The 23,051-nt window shown below is 33.3% G+C and overlaps 2 protein-coding genes across 2 annotated transcripts; both read left to right on the top strand.

Annotated features, from left to right (window-relative positions):
• Positions 1 to 6,545: 6,545 nt before the first annotated feature.
• Positions 6,546 to 7,822, top strand: LOC146937210 (zinc finger CCCH domain-containing protein 24-like). Its single transcript, XM_085749365.1, has one exon. It carries the CDS (start codon positions 6,563 to 6,565, stop codon positions 7,820 to 7,822), a length of 1,260 nt encoding a protein of 419 aa, XP_085605491.1. The 5' UTR covers positions 6,546 to 6,562.
• A 7,291-nt stretch (positions 7,823 to 15,113) lies between these two features.
• On the top strand, positions 15,114 to 18,172 carry LOC146937209 (DNA repair protein rhp7-like). Its single transcript, XM_085749364.1, has 7 exons — positions 15,114 to 15,288; positions 15,470 to 16,014; positions 16,364 to 16,797; positions 16,885 to 17,046; positions 17,515 to 17,590; positions 17,777 to 17,932; positions 18,026 to 18,172. Exons 1-7 carry the CDS (start codon positions 15,114 to 15,116, stop codon positions 18,170 to 18,172), a joined length of 1,695 nt encoding a protein of 564 aa, XP_085605490.1.
• The last annotated feature ends 4,879 nt before the right edge of the window (positions 18,173 to 23,051 follow it).

Raw genomic sequence — 23,051 nt, 5'->3', positions numbered from 1 at the left:
TAATTCCTACCAATTTGAAGATGCTAAATTAGCCCACTTAAATTCTTAAATTGGCATCGGAGAGAATCGAACCTGAGACCTTGAGAGAAAATAAAAATTAGTAGATGAATAGCCATTTCTCCTTTATAAAGTATTTGACCTTGAAAAATAATTCCTACCAATTTGAAAAATAATTCCTACCAATTTGAAGAAGCTAAATTAGCCCACTTAAATTCTTAAATTGACAATTAGCCCACTTAAATTCTTAAATTGACATCGGAGAGAATCGAACCTGAGACCTTGAGGAGGAGCACACTCTCAGGTCCCAAGCCAATTACCACTAGGCCAACCCAAATGGATTAAATGTGTAGTCATTCTAAAACCAAATCATATCAAATTGATAAACAAATAAAGAAATAGACAACAAAATATTAAAATAATTTTTTTTCATAAAAAAATCAAAATAATTGAGAAAATTAAATGATTAGTTATATAATATATTTTTTTTAAAGCAAAGATAGCTTAGCAAGGAGCTAAGACCATCCCAAATATATCAACCAAAATAGAGAAAAACAAAAGCAAAAGGGAAGAGGGGACTAGGCCAAGCCATCTTCAAAAGTTTACAAACTTAAAACAAGAAAAACCAAGCCTGTTTTGAACAAAATGACCTCTAATACAAAGAGGAACCTCTAGCCAAATGGTGAGATGATCAAGAGATAAACCTATATTGGCTAAGGAATAGGCACATCTATTCCCTTCTCTATACACGTGTTACCAAAAAAATCATTTTTCTAGTGATATGCAAACAGTTATTCCATCTATTTCTTAATGGCCAAGGAATCAAGGAGGAGTTTTTAAAAGCACTGACAACTAAAGCTGATTCAGACTCCAACCAAAGATTATTCCACTGATGTTGATCTGCTAGCTCAATGGCTCTCAATTAGTTATGTAATATGTGATTGTTATTTCTATCGAATGATATTTTTTTTTACAATTTACTTACATAGTATGTAATGTAAATGCTTACATATATTTCTAATTGTTTTACTAATAATACTGTATTTATAATTTATTAAAGGCTTATTTGTACTTTTAGCTCCTATAAATATCGCTCATTTGGAGTTTGATCCCTGAACTTATTAATTATTTTAAACAACCATTGCAATGATTAATCACTTAAAATTAGGTCATTAATCCCATTTTCTCGCTGATGTGGACTTGATTAGCCGACATGGCAACTTGTGACTATGCAATGACACTACAAACTAATATTTAATGAGATGGATGGACAAAATTGCCCTTAATGAAACCATTCACGCTTAAATTACCAAAATGCCTTCTTCTTCAATCTCTCCATCTCCCTCCATTTCACCACAATCACCACCGAGCCACCCTCATCGCCTCCCTCCTTTTAGCTCTTCTTTATTAACCAACAAACACCATCACCTCCACTGCTATATATATATATATATATATATATATAAGATGTATATTATGAGAATGACTATTTTATATGAGAATGATGAGAATACTTATTAACCATTAGATGCAAAATAAATGGTTGAGATTAAAAGCCCCAATTTAAACAACACATGTTCCTCTCCTATTCAATCTATTCTCATAAACCATTCACGCTTTCATCTTCTCAGAACAACAACCGGTGTGGCATGGCATATGAGACCAGCTCCCACCTCCATCGCCGACGACCACCAACGTCCTCCTCCATTGCCGACGACCACCACCATCCTCCTACATCAACGACGACCACCATCATCATATTATGAGTTTTATCTTTCTATTACAGTTTAGATTGATAGCTTTGACATTAGAGAAATAAAATTTTGCTGATCAAATACTCCATCTTTGATTTTGTTTAGATTCCCAAAATTGAGAATTAGGGTTTTGAAATTGTTTCCATCTATTTTCTACTTTAGGGTTTTGAAATCAAATATGAGTTTGCGAGTTTGCAGGTTCACAAAGAAGAAAAACGATTGGTATTAAGTCTGGATTCACAAATTTGTAGATGTTGAATCTGGTTCCATAAATTTGTAGATGCAGGTTCACACATACTGATGAATGAGGCTGAAAAGAATTTTAATCTGGATGATTGTTACAGTAACGAGAGGAAAAAATAGGAATAGGGAAAAAGAAATCTATTCATCCATATAAAATATAAGAAGGTTGTTGAATTATGAAAAGGTAGCAGACATTGAAAGAAGAAGAAAAGGTAGCAGATGTTGAAAGAAGAAGAGGTGGGTGTGGTGCTAAGAAACGAAAGGCACATACTCTTATTAATTGAACATTTTTAATCTTAGCCATTAAATGTTAATCCAACAGCTGAAAATTCATTCTCACATTCTCATATAAAAGAGAAATGATATTTTGACAACCACTTTTTGACAACTTTTGGACAACTTTCTCTCTCATACTCACATGATGTTGTTATCCTCTCTCTTCCTTTTTCTCTCTCCATTGTTTTTGACCAATAAGAAGTGAGAAAAACAAGGTTGTCAACAAAGTTGTCATCAAATGGATGTCAAAATATCATTACTTCATATAAAATTATCATTCTCACTAGATATGTCCTATATATATATATATATATATATATATATATATATATATATATATATATATATATATATATATATATATCCAAAACCTAGTATTTCCCAAACTTCAGTTACCCCTCTCATTCCCAAACTAGCCTAGCTGAATACACATCTTTAAATCCCAATAACATAATTAAACCCAAATTGGTGGTTTCGGGTTTCGAGTCGGTTGAGTGGTGTTTTTGTCTCAGCCTGGGTATCCCTGTTGCAGGGTGTTTTTGGTTGGCAGCCGTTGTGGCAGATGTTGTGATGTTAAGTTTGTGGTTTCTGGTGTTTGTTAGGAGAAGTAATTATCTTTATTTTTTTAGTAGTGTTTTTTGCTTTGTTGTGGCTGTGGTGTTGTAACGAAAAAACCAAGCCCGGCGACAGTGTAGAGAGAGAAAAAAAAACCCCAAATCCAACATATACAGTAACAAAATTGAAAGCAAGGAGAGAGATTCGTGTTGTTTTGTGTTCTTGTGGCGTTTGGGATCAAGGGCAAGGAAGAGAGATAACGAAAGCAAGGGTGAGCGAGATTGTTTGTGATGTTGAGGATGGTGGTTGTTCTTGTGTTGTGTGGTAGTTGATCTTGTGCTGGGTTTTGAAGATGAAGAGGAAAGATGAACTTACTTGTATAATGGTCGTTTCGCGTATGTCTGAGAACCTCAGGGACATTTTGGTCCATTCACGTAAACTTTTGTGAGTCCGCAAGTGAATCAACCAATCAGCTCCCAACTCATAAGTTTAGACTTGGCCAACGATAATTGGGTGGAGGGACTAAATTGTAAGTAGTTAACATTTGCAGTGCCTGTTTGAAATAATTAGTAAGTTCAGGGACCAAACTCCAAATGAGTCATATTTGTAAGGACTAAAAGTATATATTTTATATTTTTATTCTATTTATATTTTTATTATATTTTGTAATATTAGTTGACTGTAGTGAAATTTTATTTTAGAGGAGTAATTAAATATTTGTTTATATTCTTTTCGTTATATTAATTTTTGTTTAATGATATGTATGTCATTTTAAAAATACATATATTTATTTTCTATCATCATTTTCTAACAAATCAAACAGCTATATATTTTTTTGACAAAACTATTTAATTTTCTTATCTCTATTCTTACCAAATTTTTTCCTTTCCTCCATTTTACTTTTCATATTTCCTATTCTTTCCTCCATCTCGCTAAATTCTGGTGGTGGTGCATGTATGTTCGTTTGTTGTCTCTGTACATTTGGGGCTGTTGTAAAACCCTTCGGATTGGTTTATTTTCCCAGAATACCCACAGAGAGGTGGATTACAACACTTGTATGCTTTTAGTCGGAATCTTATTAAAAATGGGAGAATATTGGTTGGTTCGAATTAGTATGGAATTTATTTTTGTTTTTTATTTTATTTTACTGGGACAAATTTTATTCTATTCAATCTTTTGTAACTTTTTTATTTTAACCTATCTAGGATTCGCTGATGGTTTTCATCTTCCCCTTTTGCTTAAAAAATATAAAATAGCTAAGAACTAAATTGACTCTCCCGAAAAAAAAAAAAAAAGAACTATATTGACTCGATTTATTTTATTTAGTGACTAAATTGGGTCTTGCAATATTTCTCAGAGACTAAAATGTGTATTCACTCTTAATTTTTATCATATCTAGTTGTTGTTTAATGATATTAATGATTTTTTTCGTAATCTATTTATGATACTTTATAAAGCTTAGCTAAAGACAATGTATAATATATGCAAAGGTTTGGGGTTCGAATCTCAGACACCGCCAAATAAAAAAAACTAAGTTACTTAACAAAAAAAAATATATTCCTTTCAAATTTATTTTTTGAAAGATATTCCTTTCAATTTTTAACTTGTCCTGGTTAATTTTTCTCAAGACTATTCATTTTATTTTTATTGTTTTTATTTTTCTGAGGGACTAAATTGGATCTTTCGAATTTTCTTAGGGATTTAAATGGGCTTTCACTATCAAAAGTAATGAACAAAAAGAGAATAAATTTATTCTATGTCAATTAATGCCAATTAATTTAATGGTTGATTAATTTTATAATCAAGTCTTATACCATGTTTATCAGCCTTCCATATCCATTGCACCATCACTCTATAAAATACACTACCTAAACGCAAGAAAAAATTTAAGAGAGTGGTGAGAGTTATATAAAATTTTAGAGATCTTAAGAAAATAATCAAGGAAGAGTAGTGAGAGTTCAAAGAAGAAGACAGAGGTAAGTTTCAGAAATTTATCTACGTTGTTACTCGTATCATGAAGCTTCATTTTTCTTCACTCTTGTTAATTTTCCTGATTGCTGATGGGTGTGTATGTATGTTAATGCTAATGTGTGTATTGTTTAAACTTCTTCACCCATACTCACGTATTATTATTGTCTTTTTGGTACATATATATTTTTTTTTTATCAATGTATTTTTGGTACATATACATCTAGTCTAGTCTAGTAGTATTAGAGATGAGATCAAACGATGTTTAATTTTTGTTAGGAATCAAACGATGTTTAATTCTCAACGATAAAAAAAAAAAAACTCTTCGATTTATTTTGATCCGATCTAAAGGTTTGGTCCCGTGAATTTAGCTGTAAGGACAATGCATGATATATGCAAAGTCCGAGGTTCGAATCCCGGACACCACAAAAAAAAAATCTAATGGCTCGTATTCATTCATTTAATTCTCACGTGCATTGTATCTTGCTTATTACTTCGTGTTGTTATATTTGATTTCATCTTAACATCTCTTCAATTCCTTTGAAAACATTATGTCCCCGTCCTCCCGAGCTTAGCTCAGTTGGTATGGACAATGCATAAAAATATGCAAGGTCCGGGGTTTAAACCCCGGCCACCACCAAAGAAAACATTCCGTCCATGAGTTAACTATTTTTTTTTATCGTGACTATTTTTTGCTTTAAGAAGCCAAACTAAATTGGCACGGGTTAATTGAAACCATAAACTCCAAGGTCCTTAGTCAAGTAGGTTTGTGAAATGACTTATTATTATTATATTATTTTTTTTAAAGATGATAGTCAAATTTTTTTTTTAAAGATGATAGTCAAAGTTTTTTTTTTGAAGGATGATAGTCAAAGTTATTATTATTATTATTGTTTGTAAAAGAAAATTGGTCAAATTTATAGAATTATTAATATTATTGTTATTACTATTGTTTATTCAATTTAATAATTAATGTTTCATTCCACTAAAAAAACAATTCTTTTTATATATCGTCAGACATAATTATTTAACACCAAGTTAAATAAACACCCCATTGTGAAGTATAACATTTGGATGCTTATAAAGAAAAGTGACTATGGAAGCACCTCTCTCTTCACTTTTTGCCAGTCCCATTTGATAATTTTTTTTTTTGACAGAACCCATTTCATAAATTATTATGAAATAAATAAAATTTATTTTTTTAGGAAGAAATAATTTTTTTTTGTTGAAATGTAATGATTTACAATATTTTTGCGATATCTTGTCCAATAATTGTAATGATTTACAATTATTTACAAAATTTGAAAGTGGGTTGATATAATTTGAATTATAATTGCGTCCGGGATGCGATGCTGCTTGCTAAGTGGAAAATTGGCATCATTTGAGTTATTAGGAAGCTCATATATGTTTCAGTTTTGTTGGTTTTTATTAGAAATCTTTTTGGCTCTGTGGATAAATTCTTGTCGTAAATATTATTAATTTGTGGTTTGGATCGTGATTTTATTAAAAAAGATTCCTTGTACAAAAAATATGTGTTTCAATTTCATAATATATATGTTATTTGTACTTATAATGTTCATGCTAAGGTTACCGTTATTTGTACTTATAATGTTCATGTTGATGTTTAGAACCGAAATTATTTGTTTAAGCCAGGAGGATCTAATTATAAATTGTAAAAATCTATTCCTTTTCCTGTTATTTTTGTTTGTTAGATTCATTTTTGATGACCTATTTATTTTTATGATCATTATTGTTCAGTTAATTGAAAGATGTACGGTGGTCCTAACAAATCAAAATCTCCTTCAATTTCGTCATCTTCATCTGCGGTAGAAGGTTCAAATAACGTCAATGACATGAAAAATCTAACTGTCTGTATGGCTGATTCAATGGTGGATGCTTCCTATCGGAGTATTGATACTTTAAAGGTTACACCGTCAGGTCCAGAGGCTGGTGCAAATGCTGCTGATGCTGATTCAAGTGGTTTGGTTAAGGCTGCTGATGCTGCTGGCGCTGATATCAATTGTGTGGATGTTAATGTTGTTCCTCATAAGCTCGAAATTGTGAAAACAAGTCTTGAAGGACTGGTTTTATCACCTGGGGCTGATATCGGTTGTCCTCATTCAGCTGCCCCTTTATCATCTGCTGAAAATGGATCTCCATCCTCTCCTGTGGCTCCAAAGTTTACCGACACAGCTGTTAATTCTACATCAGAAAAGAAAGAATATCCAATTGCACTTCCTAGTGTAGAAAGCAGCATGTACGCCACAGATGAATTTCGCATGTATTCGTTTAAGATCCTTCTTTGTCATCGTACATACTCTCATGATTGGACCGAGTGTCCTTTTTACCATCCTTATGAGAATGCTCGAAGGAGAGACCTTAGAAAGTTCACCTACAGCTGTGTGCCATGCCCTGATTTTAACAAAGGGGATTGCAAACGTGCAGATAATTGTGAATTTGCTCATGGACTATTCGAGACCTGGCTACACCCAGATCGGTATCGCACCATTCTCTGCAAAGATGGTACTAGTTGTGACCGAAAGGTGTGCTTTTTTGCACATGTAGCTGAAGAGCTGCGTCCAATATATGTGTCCACTGGATCTGCTGTTCCTTTACCCCGATCAGCTGCATCTGCTCCTAATGTCATGGACATGGCTGCTGCATCGAGCCTTTATCGTGGTTTGCTACCAGCTCCTTTTGCACTGCCTTTATCTCCTTTTGCAAATGGCATCTCTCCCTCATATAATGCTTGGCCAGCTCTTCACTTACCAGGAAGAAATATGTTCCAAGACATTCATGGTCAGCAGCATATGCTAAACGACATAAGCTGTTTCTCACAGCCCCGTCCTGGTGCCATGTTGGTGAGTCGGTCTGTTAACTCCGGTCCTAAGCGGGGATCCCATACTGCAAAACCTGATTGGTCCGTTAACGGAAATGACTTTGATCGATCGCAAAGATATACCTCTTTTGAGCATGGAAACAATGGTGAAGAGCCTGATCTATCTTGGGTCCAATCTATTCTCAACTAAGATAAAAGAGAAGCTTGCAGGTTCTGCTCTATTGCATCTGCTGAACTGAATTCCAATCTTCAAGTAGAGTCTTGGCTCGAGCAAATGCATCTGTATGAACTTGCTTCAATAGTTATTTATTTAATTTCCTTTTAATTATTGTCATTCATTATTTTATATTTTGAGAACTCTTTCCCTTTAAATTTTGTCATACTAGAAAACTTGAAGTTTACTTTGTTCTTGTGTTGTATAAGCTGAGTTGAACTCTGATTGTTTTAAAATTCAAAGCAGGACTCTTTTTTTCTCGTTTTACTCCGACTTCATTTGTTTAAAAGTTCATTTTCTTGCAGTGTATAAGATTTTGTTCTCTCAGTAAGTTTATGTTGGATATGTAGGAAGTTGGACTGAGTTTCTTATTTTGTATAAGCTTAGTTGAACTAATTGTTTTCAAATTCAAAGCCATGGTTATCTCTCTTGTATCAAAGAAAGCTTAAATTGTAAGGTGGAGTCTTGCACAATGGTAAAGTAATTGTCACGTGATTGAAAGGTCACAGATTCAAGTCCCGAAAACAGTCTTGTGCAAAAAGAGTAAGCATGCATACGATACACCAAAATGACGTGACCCCTTCTGGACTTGCGTATGCGAGAGCTTTAGTCCTCCCGGCTATCCTCTTTATTGTGTTAACTAGTTGTATTGACGAGGTAATATAAGGTAATTTCACCTTTTAAAACCTCAAATCTTTTATTTTGAATTAGGGTTTTTCTGTGGCACATGTTGTTTATAGCTAATCAAACAATTGTTACAGTATATGAATAAAATCAAAGACTCATGATTGTCTGTTTCACCTGATATCTATGCATTCTTGTTATGAGTGTGAAAATCAAGCCAACCATTTCATGTTTTATAGTTTTCAATTTAGGTTTTTTTTGGCAATTGTCAACACAATGCCATTGAAACATTTACAATTTTGACGCCTGACAACTTTAAAAACCAGCATGTGGTAACAAGCAATTCAAATAATTAAATCTCTACTTGAAAATGGCTTTTAAAAATCTAATTGACATTCTTCAAAAAAAAAAAAATCTAATTGACACCAAGTTTAATAATACTATATCAAATACATTTTTTTTAAAGGGTCCTAATATTATATCAAATACATTTACACAGAAGAAATTAACTATGAATTAACAGTTCATTTTATGATCATACAAATAAAAATTCTGCACAATATCTATGTTAAGATTTTTCCAACAAATCAAATCTTTGGCAAAAATCATATATTTAACAAGGATTTCATTTGGGCGACTGAACAAGATTGTTCTTTTATCCTATGATCATTAATCCCTTAAGACTTAATTGCATTAAAAAAACGTATAGTACCAAAAAATAAAAACAGAGAAACAAAAGCCTAACTTAATTGCTGGGGTGTCTTAAATTAATCTGTTTCTATGCCGCAGCAAGTAACTACCCGCTAGATATATGATATATTTGTACTGGTATCCTAGGCACACCTTGTGCTTTGGAACTACTATTGTTGTGGTAATATAATTTTATTTTGACTTGTTAAAAAAAAACTACCCGCTATGATAGTTTGATAAGTGACAAGCTCCCTTCAATCCAAATCTTGGTTCATGCTTCCAAACCCTCTCTACATTCTGCCGCAGCCTTTAAGAGTGTGCATATTCTTTCCAAATTTTGGGGGGATGAAGTAGAAGAGGTGCTGGAGGACACTCTCAGCCATGACGAAAGACTAGCGGTGGAAGACCATGAGGAAGACTTTGAGCAGCACCATCCAAGTCTATCTGAGAGCAATAAGGCAGAGAGAAAGAAGAAACAGGTGAATAAAGTGAAGCCTTCTAACTTTAACTCACCCGGAATGAGGACCCGTGCCCAAAACGGCTCCTCTAAAGCTACCTTGACAGATACAGAATAGTTGGTTTGAAGGCAACAATATGACTGCGTAGATCAACACTTTTGTTCAAATTTCCATAGAGAGGGTAGTTTTGTAGCAGTTGTAAGTTTCTTTGTACTATGGTGGTCTTTGACACCTTTTCCTTAGGTCTTTTCCCTTCTTGGGATAGATCCTGTTTTTCTTTTTAGAGGTTTTACACATTGTGACTCTATTGTATTGGTTCATGCATCTCCTGTCTTTTATATTTTAATGCTTTCATAAAAAAAAACAAATCTAAACAGAAAAAAATATAGTACAAAAAAGAAAAGAAAGAGAGAGAAAAAAAAAAAAGAAAGAAAGACGTGGTCTTTTTCTCATAACATAGATCCCTATGGAATGAAGTCGGTGTTACATGAAAAATGCCTATTCATTCCTTTTGTTTAGTTTAAAGAGACCAGTTTTGTTGTGTTTCGGAGTGAAACACCCATGTTTTCTTTGTTGAGTTCATGAGTTTATATATGTTTGGTTGGTAGTTACATAAATAAATAAATTTCATTTTTCAAAAACTTAACAAGTCTTTCACTTCTTCACATGCAGAAGCAGAGGAATAGAAGTAGATTTTCAACATGATTGGTTTATTTTATTAGCAATCAATGATTGAGTATGTAATCCTGCCAAGGCCGGTCCCAAGCCCGGGTAAAATGGAGAGGGTTGTGTTAGGCCTCGACAGCCAACGTAAAACTTTGTCGAATCTCTATGACATGGACCAAATACGAAATAGTGTGAATGCTAGGTCGTTGCCCGGAAGCAACGCGCTGTATGGCTCGAGTACAGTGTCAAATGAGCAAGGGCCGCTGCATCGCCGCCTGGATGTAGTGAAAAATAAGCAAGGGTTCCCACATCTTCGTGAACGGGTGCGGGTAAAGAAGCTAGTTCATGAGAGTAGGATTCGTTTTGGAACTTGGAATATAGGTACTCTTACGGGTAAATCTATGGAAGTAGTAGACACTATGACTAGGAGGAGGATTAACTTTATGTGCCTACAAGAAACTAAGTGGGTGGGGAAAAAGGCGAGAGAATTAGATAGTTCAGGATTTAAGCTTTGGTACACGGGCGAAGTTAGATCGAGAAATGGGGTAGGCATCATTGTGGATAAGGAGTGGAAGAAAGATATTGTGGATGTTAAAAGGATAGGAGATCGGATTATAGCCTTAAAGTGTGTAGTGGAACAAGACACCTTTAACGTAATTAGCGCTTATGCACCTCAGGTAGGACTAGAAGAACACCTTAAAGTAAAGTTTTGGGAGGAGCTAGAAGGATTAATTCAGGATATTCCATTAGGAGAAAAGATTTTTCTAGGAGGGGATTTGAATGGGCATGTAGGGAGGGTTTCGAGAGGTTTCGAGGGCGTGCATGGGGGGTATGGTCTCGGGGAGGTAAATGCGGAGGGAAATTCCATCTTAGATTTTTCATCGGCTTTTGATCTTACAATAGCAAATACGTGTTTTAGGAAAAGAGAGGAGCATCTCATCACTTACAAGAGTGGGGCCTCTTGTTCTCAGATCGATTTCTTTCTCATTAGGAAAACAGACAGGAAGATCTGTTTAGACTGTAAAGTCATACCGGGAGAGGGCTTAACTACCCAACATAGAGTAATGGTGATGGATGTAAGGGTTAAGAGGAGGGCAAAGAGAAGAGACCGTAGCGGGGCTCCGCGAATCAAGTGGTGGCATTTAAAGGGTGACAAACAAAGGATATTCCAACACAAGATATTAGAGGGAGGTTTGAGGCAACCACATGGAAGCGCTAATGATATGTGGGAGAGGATGGCTCATGAGATTAAGAAGGTGGCAAAAGAGACATTGGGAGAATCTAGAGGTTTTGGACCTAGGGGTAAAGAATCTTGGTGGTGGAATGACAGTGTTCAGAGTAAAGTTCGGATCAAGAGAGATTGTTTTAGAGATTGGTCTAAGTGTAAAAATGCCGAAACTTGGGATAAATATAAGATAGCTAGGAAAGAGGCTAAGAAGGCGGTGAGCGAAGCGAGAACTCAAGCATTTGAAGGATTATACCAATCTTTAGGTACCAAGGAGGGGGAGAAATCTATATACAAGCTTGCGAAGGGACGAGAACGAAAGACAAGAGACCTGGACCAAGTGAAGTGTATTAAGGATGAAGAGGGTATAGTTTTGGTGCAAGAGAGAGATATTAAGGATAGATGGAAGAAGTATTTCCACAACTTATTTAACGAAGGATATGAGATCTTACCAGACTCTAACAGGTTAGACATCAGAGAGGAGGACCGAAACTATAACTATTATCGTCGGATTCAGGAGCACGAGGTGAAAGAAGCGTTGAAAAGGATGAGTAATGGCAAGGCAGTTGGGCCGGACAACATACCTATCGAAGTGTGGAAAAGTCTTGGCGATAGAGGAATTGGGTGGCTCACAAAACTTTTCAACGAGATTATGAGGACGAAGAAAATGCCGGACGAGTGGAGAAGAAGCACCTTAATTCCAATCTATAAGAACAAGGGGGATATACAAGATTGCGCGAATTATAGGGGAATTAAGCTAATGAGTCATACCATGAAGTTATGGGAAAGGGTAATTGAGCGAAGACTAAGAAAAGAGACTCACGTTACGGATAACCAATTTGGTTTTATGCCTGGGAGGTCGACTATGGAAGCGATCTACTTACTTCGACGCGTGATGGAGCGATATCGGACGGATAAAAAAGACTTGCACTTAGTTTTCATTGATTTGGAGAAGGCGTATGATAGAGTACCTAGAGAGATTTCGTGGAAAGCCCTGGAGAAGAAAGGGGTGAGGATTGCCTATATTAGAGCTATCCAGGATATGTATGAGGGGGCTTCGACTAGTGTGAGGACGCAGGATGGGGATACCGGAGATTTTCCCATAACAATAGGACTGCACCAAGGGTCAACCCTAAGTCCTTATCTTTTTACTTTAGTTTTGGATGTACTGACGGAACACATCCAAGAGTTAGCACCGAGATGTATGCTTTTTGCAGATGATGTAGTCTTGCTTGGTGAGTCGAGGGAGGAGTTAAACGGGAGGCTAGAGACTTGGAGGCAAGCCTTAGAAGCGTACGGTTTCCGCCTGAGTAGAAACAAGACGGAATATATGGAATGTAACTTCAGTAAAAGGAGAAGTGGGTCTACCTTAGAGGTGAAAGTTGGAGATCATATCATACCCCAAGTTACACGGTTTAGATATCTTGGGTCCATAGTACAAAATGACGGAGAAATAGAAGCTGATGTACATCATCGTATTCAAGCTGGGTGGTTGAAATGGAGAAGAGCCTCAGGTGTTTTGTGCGATAAGAAAGTACCACTTAAGCTGAAAGGAAAGTTCTATCGGACAGCAGTCAGACCGGCAATGTTGTATGGTACGGAGTGTTGGGCGGTTAAGAGCCAACACGAGAGTAAAGTAAGCGTAGCGGAGATGAGGATGTTGCGTTGGATGAGTGGTAAGACTAGACATGATAGGATTAGGAATGACATCATTAGAGAGAGAGTGGGGGTAGCACCTATAGTAGAAAAGTTGGTAGAAAATAGGCTTAGATGGTTTGGACATGTAGAGAGAAGACCCGTAGACGCCGTGGTAAGAAGAGTAGATCAAATGGAGGAGAGTCAGGTTAAAAGAGGTAGAGGAAGACCTAAGAAAACTATTAGAGAAACCATTAGAAAAGATTTAGAGGTCAATGAGTTGGATCCAAATATGGTCTTTGATAGAACATTATGGCGGCATTTGATCCATGTAGCCGACCCCACTTAGTGGGATAAGGCGTTGTTGTTGTTGTTGTAATGATTGAGTATGTATAAAATCTTGCTGCAAGAGAAATAGAATCTGTTAGGTAGTAGCAAAGTTGGAACCTTTTTCAAGTAAAGAAAGATAAAAACAAGATGAAGTCCAACAGCGATGAAGCTAGCAGAAATTTTACGCAGAGGCCAAATTTAAAGAAAATCAACATATTAAATTTAAAGAAAAATTTAATTTTATTCCAATAAATTATAACTTTTTAGGTTTAGTCACTGCAAAAACATTATTCGATTTTTGATAATGAGTGATTTGGTCATTTAATCTTGATAGCAACAAATTAAGGACTAAAATTGAATAAAATATCAAGAACTTAACTTAAAAATTGAGAGTGCTCTAGAGACTAAAACCAAATTTAAACTTAACCAATATGTTAAAAAAAACATAATAATTTTTACTTACATGAAATGTAAATTAAAGCAATAACAAAGAAAATAAAAATTGGCAATAACTATTTAAAAAATTTGGGTACAACGCGTTTTAAAAAAGTTATTTTATTCATAATTGATTGTTTACTAAATAGACTAATAGTGTAATAAAGGAAAGTTTAGAATTTTGTAATGCCTTTTTGTAATTTTTTTCTTGGAAATGAAATATTAGGTAGGGTGGACATGGTTTGGTTTGGGATGAAAACCGAACCGAAACGAACTCAATCTTTCGATAAATTTAAAATAACTTAATCAAACCAAATTGTTTGCATTTCGAACTGAACCAAATTGTTTCAAACCGAACCAAATTATTCCGAATCGAACCAAACTGCTATTATTGGTACCATTGAAAAAAAATGTAAAATACCAAACAAAATTGAGTTTTAGACAGTAAAACTGAACCGTTCTGAATCGAACCAAACTGTTTCGAACTGAACTATTTTGAACTGAACCGAAGAACTGTTAGTAATAGTTCAGTTTTTTTGGATTGATTTAGTTCAATTCAATAGTTCGATTCGTTTTTTTGGTTTAATTGTCCACCCATAATTTTAGGCACTCAAGAGGAAGCAGCAGAGATTTGCAGAAGCATGTGATGTAGCAGCAATAAATTCTTAATGTTTTTTTCCATAATACCCTTAACTTTTCATTCAATTCTTTATTTCAGCTTTCTCATACCATTAATAAAGGATAATTTTATAAAGGATTTGTCTAACGTGTATAATATTGCACATCTTAAAACAAATAAAAGTAGTAATTTTTTTTTATTGAAAAACAATTCATAACTTTTCTTTCTTGTTTAAAATTAATTACATATATTAATGTGTAGAAATAAAAATAATAAAAACAACTTATAATTTATGACTGAGGCTTCCCTCAAAAAAAAAAAAAAAAAATTATGACTGAGGCTGTGTTAGCTAAACATGGAAAGAAGCCAATCAGGATGTCCTACAATCATGGGATATTTAGAGTGATATTCATTATCAACTTATTTATCATCTGGACCGGTACTACCAGCTAGCTCCGGTTCCCGGTTTGAACCCGGTCCAGTACAGTTTTTACAATATACCCTTTTTGTTTTCTGTTAGTTTTAATATTTTGACATTCTAGTTTCTTATCACAGTTTCACGCGGGAAAGCAAGAACAGAAGAAAATGGACCCAAGAACAGAAAATTCCAATACCAACCAAAAACAAGAACAACCTTCTTCTTCTTCTTCTTCTTCTTCTTCCAATTCTTCTGTTCCTCCACTCAGCAATGTAGCTTCTATAACCCAACAACAACAGGGTCACAATGTTGAATATGACGACACCGATGATTATTATTTGGGTCGCTTATCCAAAGAATATTATGCCTCTATTTCTAAGAGCAATTTTTTCGACACAATAGACGAGAAATCCCTCACTGATGATGACAACGACGACAACATCATCGCTATCACTGACGACGATGATCAGAGGAAGGAAATGATAGAGAATCAAAATCCATTGCCTGTTTATATCATTAGCAGTGAAACTGAAAGTGATATATGATGATGATGATGATGATAGGAACAGGCAGTTTTACAAAGGCGTTGCAAAGAGATATGCATCACTTATTCACACTGTTTCAGAGAAAGAAGATAATGGTGACGATGATGTGGTGCCTGAAGTTTATGATGGTTCTCCAACTCCTTTCTCCGAAACAATCAAAGTTATTCAAGAACGAATTTCCAAAACCAAGAAAATGGGGTTTGTTGATGAATCCCTTATTTGGGTTCCGAAAAGGAATGGAGAAGATTTGGTGAATAGAAGGTTTTGTGTTCCTTCATTGACAGAATTGTCTCTTAAAGTCCTTGCTAACCATGTTGATTCAATGGTTTCGCTTGATGGTATTCCGGATGAGTTCAAACAAAGGCTTTGCGCGTTGCTTTGTGATTCGAGAAAAATGAATGGTCGCTTTCTTCAACTACTTCTAAGTGGGTTTCCTACTCGGATTCGGCTTAAAGATTGCTCCTGGTTGACACAGGGAGAATTCATTACATATTTTGGAGTGGTGGACACTTCCACATTAGAGGTATGTCCATTAAATTCAATTGTTTCATATGATATAGCATTAAATTTAAATGGAGCATTGTTTCACATAAATTTACTTTGTGTGAATAGAATTAGATGGTGAGAATTTATGATGCTTTTTTAACTTTATTAACCTTTGCAGCTAATGAATTATAGTTTTTCTTGTATTGGAAAATCTCAATATATGATACATACAACTTTTCAAGGTATTTCATTGTTCCATTGTAAGATTTTAGTGGCAATATATACGCTAGCTTTTAGGTTTTGCATGCTTTGTCTACTATCAGAAGATTTGTTTAGCAGCTTCTGCAAGATCTTAATTCATGATTGTACATTTATTTGTGGAATAGGTGCTACAACTTGACCAATGTGGACGAGTTATAACTGAAGATACGTTACTTTCTACATTGGCAAAGTCACCAAGCTGCTTGTCTAGATTGATCAGTTTATCCCTCACTGGTGCATGTCGTCTTACGGATAAAGACTTGCAGTTACTAGTTTCTTCTGCAACAGCGCTTATATCCATAAATTTAAGTCAATGTTCGCTTCTCACATATGCTAGTCTTGATATTTTGGCCGATTCATTAGGATCCATTTTGAAAGAGTTGTATCTTGATGATTGCATACTCATTGATGCTGATCTAATCTTGTCGGGATTGAAGCGACTCGAACAATTAGAAGTGTTGTCACTAGCCGGTGTTACAACTGTTAGTGATAAGTTTATCGAGAGTTACATCATTGCACGTGGTCACAACATTAAGGAGCTTGTTTTAAAGGACTGTATGTAAGTACTATTTTAAGGCTCCATTTACTGTGAAAATATTTTCTCTTTTTACTTTCTAAAACTTGTGTTATATTTATCAATGTGTAGAAATTTGACGGATGCATCGATGAAAGTCATTGCTGAACATTGTCCAGGACTGCAAGCTCTTGATCTTATGAACTTGTGCAAATTGACCGATTTAACTATTGGATATCTTACAAATAGTTGCCGAGCACTGCGTAAATTGAATTTCTGCCGCAATCCATTCAGGTAGTCTCTTGTTTTATGAAATTTTCTGATTTCATTATACTTTTTGATGTATTTCATTTGCTAGTAATTTCTAGCTTTTTAGTAGGATAAGTATCTTTGTTTGTGATAAGGAAGGAAACTCATAACTTATGCAACTCATCTTGGACAAAATATCACAACTCTATATATTATTTGTCGGAAGATTTATGATTAATCGCAATCCTCCTTGGGAAGTTTTTAACGGTTTTCGAAACTCAAATTTGACTTCTGCGTCCTGTCTTCCTTAAGATGCTATAGATTCTCTAACTGGTAATGTATTTTTTGCTGTTGTTCGTATGGATTGTCTTGCATTTGGAATGTCAGGAATAATTTTGTGGATCTGATTGATATCTTCCATTCATTGGATAGTGTTCATAGTGCTTGCTGCATGTAATCAATGATCTGTCTAAATTCCAATTGCTTAATAACTTAACTTTTCTTCTGATACAGCGATATAGCAATTGCCGCTTTTCTGGAGATAACAGGCAAATCCTTGAAAGAACTTTCACTTAATAAAATTAAGAAGGTAAAATTTTTAATATTTTTCTTGCCAGATGTCTCTCATGTTGAACACATTAGCACTTATCGCTAATGTGTTCTACGGTTTGTGGAAGACATTGTCGACTCAACTCAACCTATTCTTGAATATTACTTAGCTATGTGAGACTATTGTTAATCTTTCGGAGTGTCTGTTACATTTGGTTTAATCCAGGTTGGCCAACAGACAGCTTTATCATTAGCAAAGAATGCCAAAAATTTGCATACCTTAGATCTATCATGGTGTCGAAAATTGACAGACAATGAGTTTGGTTTAATTGTGGATAGATGCTTGTCGCTAAGGTCACTTAAACTTTTCGGATGCTCAGAGGTAAGTATATCTATCATTTAAAATATATAAACGTAATTTGTCGATCGAGTCTTTATACAAAGGAATTAGCTGATTTGTTAAGTACTTTTGCAGGTAACAGATTTTTTTCTGAAGAGGCACTCGAACTTAGAGATTCAGATATTTGGGATGAAGTTTAGTCCTTTATTGCAGCATATCAAAGAGCCTGATTCTCATCAATCTGTTCTGCTTTATACATCAAGTCTGAGTCTCATAGAGTAGATTTTGATATAAATTAGAACTAGAATCAGATACTAAGCATATAGATGGTGAGATTTTATTTTTTCCATAGGATATGTACCCTATAAATTCTTAACCTAAATTGAGATACAATACTTTTATATGTTAGCAGATTTTATCATGTACAAACAAGAGTACCATTTTCTTCTTCTTGAAGAAAGAAACCATATTCCTCACCTGGTACTATATCTAGTAGCAACTCACAAATTTTGTTATGGAATTAACAGAGATTAAAATGAAATCAATTTCTATAGTTTTACGAATTTCAAATTACAGTGCTAGCGTCATATTGTTGGTGATTATTGGAAAAACCAAGTCCCATATAGATATATGGTATCATAGCCAACTTCTTAAAAGAAAAATATGGTATTGGGTCTATCGATTCGGGTTACTCACCATTTATATCCACATATCAAATAGGTTTTGTAAGGATGTGTTAGAGCCGATATCAAAACCTAATAGTGATCCCAACTCTCTTCTTAGTAATCTAATTTTGTGGCTTAAAGCGATTCCATTAAAGGTCAACATTTTTGTATGGAGGTTGTGTTTAGATAGACTTGCAACCAAAAACAATTTTATTTGTGGACATATTTTCTCGAATACGGATGGTATGGTTCGTGTACGATTTGGCGTGATGTAATTGAAGATCGGAATCATTTATTTTTCCAATGCAACTTTTAAGGAAGACCGTGGTATCTGATTTCTGGTGGCTAGGTTTTTCTTTTGTTTCACAGGGTGCATTGCAAGATCATTCTCTTCGGTTTGGTGGTCTTGGTGGATTTTAAAAAAAATTCCCGAAATATTGTTTGGATTTCGGTGCTCTACATTATTTGGAAGGACCGCAATAGAAGAATTTTTAATAAGACATAGATTCTTTTAGCGTTAGCAAATAAAGGTCAAAATCCTAGCATTCTGATGGTTAAAATCGTACTACATTTTATTCGATTTTGATTACAATATTTAGAGGACGACCCCTTTGTATTGCCTAATGGTGGTTTCTTGATTTAGTTTTTCGGCTACATCATGTAGTTTGGATTGTATTGTGTTATCTCTGGATTTGTAAGTCACTTCTATTACATCTTGTACTAGAGGGGCTTCTTTTGGTTTAATATATTTTATCTTAACCTTTTCAAAAACAAAAAAAATGGTATATTAATATATGAAAGTTTTTTTTATCTATGTTAGGGTGCGTTTGGCCTGACTTTTTTAGGGTCTAAAAGTTACTTTAAAACTAAAGTTAAAAGGAAGAGCTTTAAAAATAAAGTAAAAGTTGTTTGGTAATAATTGTCTTGTTTGTTAGCTTAAAAATTATTTTCAAAAGTTCCAAATAGTTGTAAAATATTAAGAAAAAACATTGATTGTTGTCATACTATATTTTTTTGGTATAATTTTTTTTGTGATATTATTAATGACTGAAAATTTTAGAAAAAAATATCAATTCATGAAACAATTTTTAAGTTAATTGTATATAAAAATGAATAATATTTATAATTCATTATATGAAAAAGAATTCATTTTCCATGAAAAATGAAAGAGTATTTATTTATTGGATTTTTATGAAATTTGGTAAATCTTTTTTTAGAGGTAGCTGGACTATAAATTAAGTGACCAATTCTTGAAGATAAAGCATAACAAGCAAAGCATGAAGGAATCGTTAGGCTACGTTTAATAGATGGAAAAACAGTAAAAATAAATAAAGTGGTCAGCTGGATTCGAAGAGTGTACCACTAAGAGCCCGTTTGGCCACACTTTTTTTCTCCTTCACTTCTTCTTAAAAGTAAAAGGAGGGCCAAACATAAATTCGAAAAAGCTCTTAACCAATCAAGGAGCTTCTATTTTATGTACAAAACTCAACAAAAGGAGAAGGTTTTGGTCTAGTCCCCTTCTCTTTTGTTATTGTTTCTTTTATTTTTATATATATCTAGGGCATGACAGTTGGTTCACCATCTGCATCCCATTTGCTTAAAAAAAAAAAAAAAGGAGAAGGTGTTAAAACCAACTTTCTTTTGACTTCTCGGAGCTTTTCTTAATTGTCAATGATAATTATATTTAAATACTTTGCTATTGATTTTATGATTTAGAGTATAAAATTAACTTTTAAATAACCATGTTTTATTGTCTTTAGTAATTTTTCACATATTTTTATTTTATTTTGGGTTGTTTCATATTTTATAATAGGGTTTAAAACTACATGTTAATAAAATTGTAAATAAAAAATAGCAAAAAAATATGTATTCAAATTTTTATTATATTAAAATTGACCCACAATACTATTTTTTTCAAAGTGTGTTAGATTTTTATTTTTTGTTAGATTATTAGAAATAAAAAAAAATACTGAGGGAGTAAAGTGTAGATTTTAACATAAGAGGGGAGAAGAATGTAATTTAAGCTTCTCTTAGGGAGTGGAGTGAAAAGTTTTCTAATATATTTTGAATAAAATGGGAGGGGAGTGTATATTTTAACATAAGAGAGGAGGGGAATGTAATTCAAGAATCTTTGAGAGAAAGGGAGTGTAATTTACTCTAATAGTTATTTCAACAAGTCGACCCTAATTTCCTCTCAATAGGTTCTAGAAAGAAAACAAAAATTGAAGAAAGGTTCTAGAAAAATCATTCCCTCATCTCATCTGGGAGGAAAAAAAAATCCTTCCCCCAAAAAATATATAAATTTTTACACTAATTAAATCTAAACAAAAAAAGATTTATTTTCTTATTGGAAATTTCAATCCCTAAGATCATAACCTATTTGAAATAATTTTGGCCACCTAAAATAAATAAAACGTGTTTTTTTTAGGGAAAATAAGACGTGTTTCTTTTTTAGAGGTTTTTTTTTTAGGGAAAGACGTGTTTCATAAATTCCTAATAAATATATCAATATGACACTTTTTTTAAGGCAATGACCTACTAATAGAATGCAAATCTCTTTCTTTATTAAAATTAAATTGGGCACGATCCATTGTGCTTATTGGCTCCTTGATAATTTTATATAATATATTTTTGGCTTAAATATGTTTTTGGTCCCTATAATATATAATACATTTTTGGGTTAAATATGTTTTTGGTCCTTATAAATATATCAACTTTTCGTTCTAGTCTCTCTAAAAAAATTCTTCAACTTTTAGTCTCTATAAAATTTTCGATCACTACTTTTGGTCCCTATTTAAGTAAATTTTTGTATTTTTTAAAGAAATTATGGAGAAATGTGTAGAATATTGTTTAAATCTCTCCAAAAAAAAATCTCTTAACAAAACATGAATTAAATATTAATTTTTAACCACCAAAAATATAAAAAAAGTCATATTTAATTCATGTTTTGTTAAAAAATTCTAATTTTTTTTCGAAGAGATTATTATAATATTATAATTTTTTCTGCAATATTTTATTCAAAAATATGAATTCTACATGTGAGTTTACTTCAAAGGAGGGACCAAAAGTTGAAGAAATATTTTAGAGGGACTAAAACGAAAATTTGACATATTTATAGGGACCAAAAACATATTTAACCCTACTTTTTCTTGGTGTTGAATTTTACATAATACTTAAATCAAAATAAAAACATAAATTTATTTTCTAATTAAATTTTAAGTTAAATACTTTAAATTTGATAGAAGAAAAAAAAAGTTGAATAGTTTAAAAAAATTAACAAAGTCTAACCAAGAAAAAATTGCAATTAAAATAAAATAAAAAGTAGGCCACTTATGAGAATGGAGCAAATTGATATCAAATGACAGCCAAGTAATTAATTACAAGGAAATAAAAAAGAACAAAATTTAGAAAGGAAAAAAAAAAGCTGCCCCCATCTTTTTTTTGGTTACAAGCTGCCCCCATCTCATCATGTGCTAAATTTAATAAATAATAAAAATATAAACCTATTATTTTTATGCATAATCTAAAGCAATTGATTTTTTTTTTTTTTTTTGTGAAATGGATCTCTATGCGCAATTGCAAACTGCAAACCGGAAAAAGAAGTGATCAATAAAAGGAGAATATCCTTAAAAAAAAGAATATATTCATTTTATATCAATTAATGCCAATCAATTTAATTTTTTTAGATAATAAAAAAATTAATTTGATTGCCATTAATTGACTAATTAATTTAATGGCTGATTAATTCAATAATCAATTCTATACCTTATTTATCAGCCTTCCATACCCATTGCATAGTAGTAGTAAATAAAAAATAGCAATTGCACCATCATTCTTTCGGAAGAAAATGAAAATAAAAATTCATTGCACCGATACTCGACCTTAACGCGCAATATAAAAATACAGAAAAAAGTGGTGAGAGTTATACACTTTTTTTCAAAGAATTTAAGAGAAAAATCGAGAAGAGTGGTAGAAAGGAAGAAGACAAAGAGGTAAGTTTTTCAAAATCATCTATGTAGGGTACTCGTATCATTTTTTTGACAAGAAGCTTAATTTTCCTGATTGCTAATTTGTATACTTTGTTAATTTGTTAATGCTAATGTGCCGTGAATGTTTTAAACTTTTTCACCTAAACACCAATGTGTTTGTAAACATGAAGTACGGATACGGATATCAGTCACGGATATTGACACACTGACATGATTAATAATTTGAAAAAAATTAGATAATTTGGTATAATTATATATGTGTGTCGGTATCAAACATGACACATGTATGTTATTACGACAGGCCTAATCTAAAGGGTGTCTATGCTTTATAGGTTTGTAATAAACTTTGACATCAACTATCATCCATTTATTTTGATGAGATCTAAAGGCTCATATTGATTCCCTTAATTATCAAGGGCATTGTTTTTTTCTCGCTTATTTCTATCTGATTTCATCTTCTTCCAAAACCTAATTACTATATCTAGATGTCTCTAGTGTATCTGTTTT

The sequence above is a fragment of the Medicago sativa genome, chromosome 3, assembly GCF_051527215.1.
Source record: "Medicago sativa cultivar Bolivia chromosome 3, Bolivia_mono, whole genome shotgun sequence".
Lineage (NCBI taxonomy): Eukaryota > Viridiplantae > Streptophyta > Magnoliopsida > Fabales > Fabaceae > Medicago > Medicago sativa.
The sequence above is the reverse complement of the archived record's forward strand: the minus strand, read 5'-3'. Positions and strand labels throughout refer to the sequence as shown.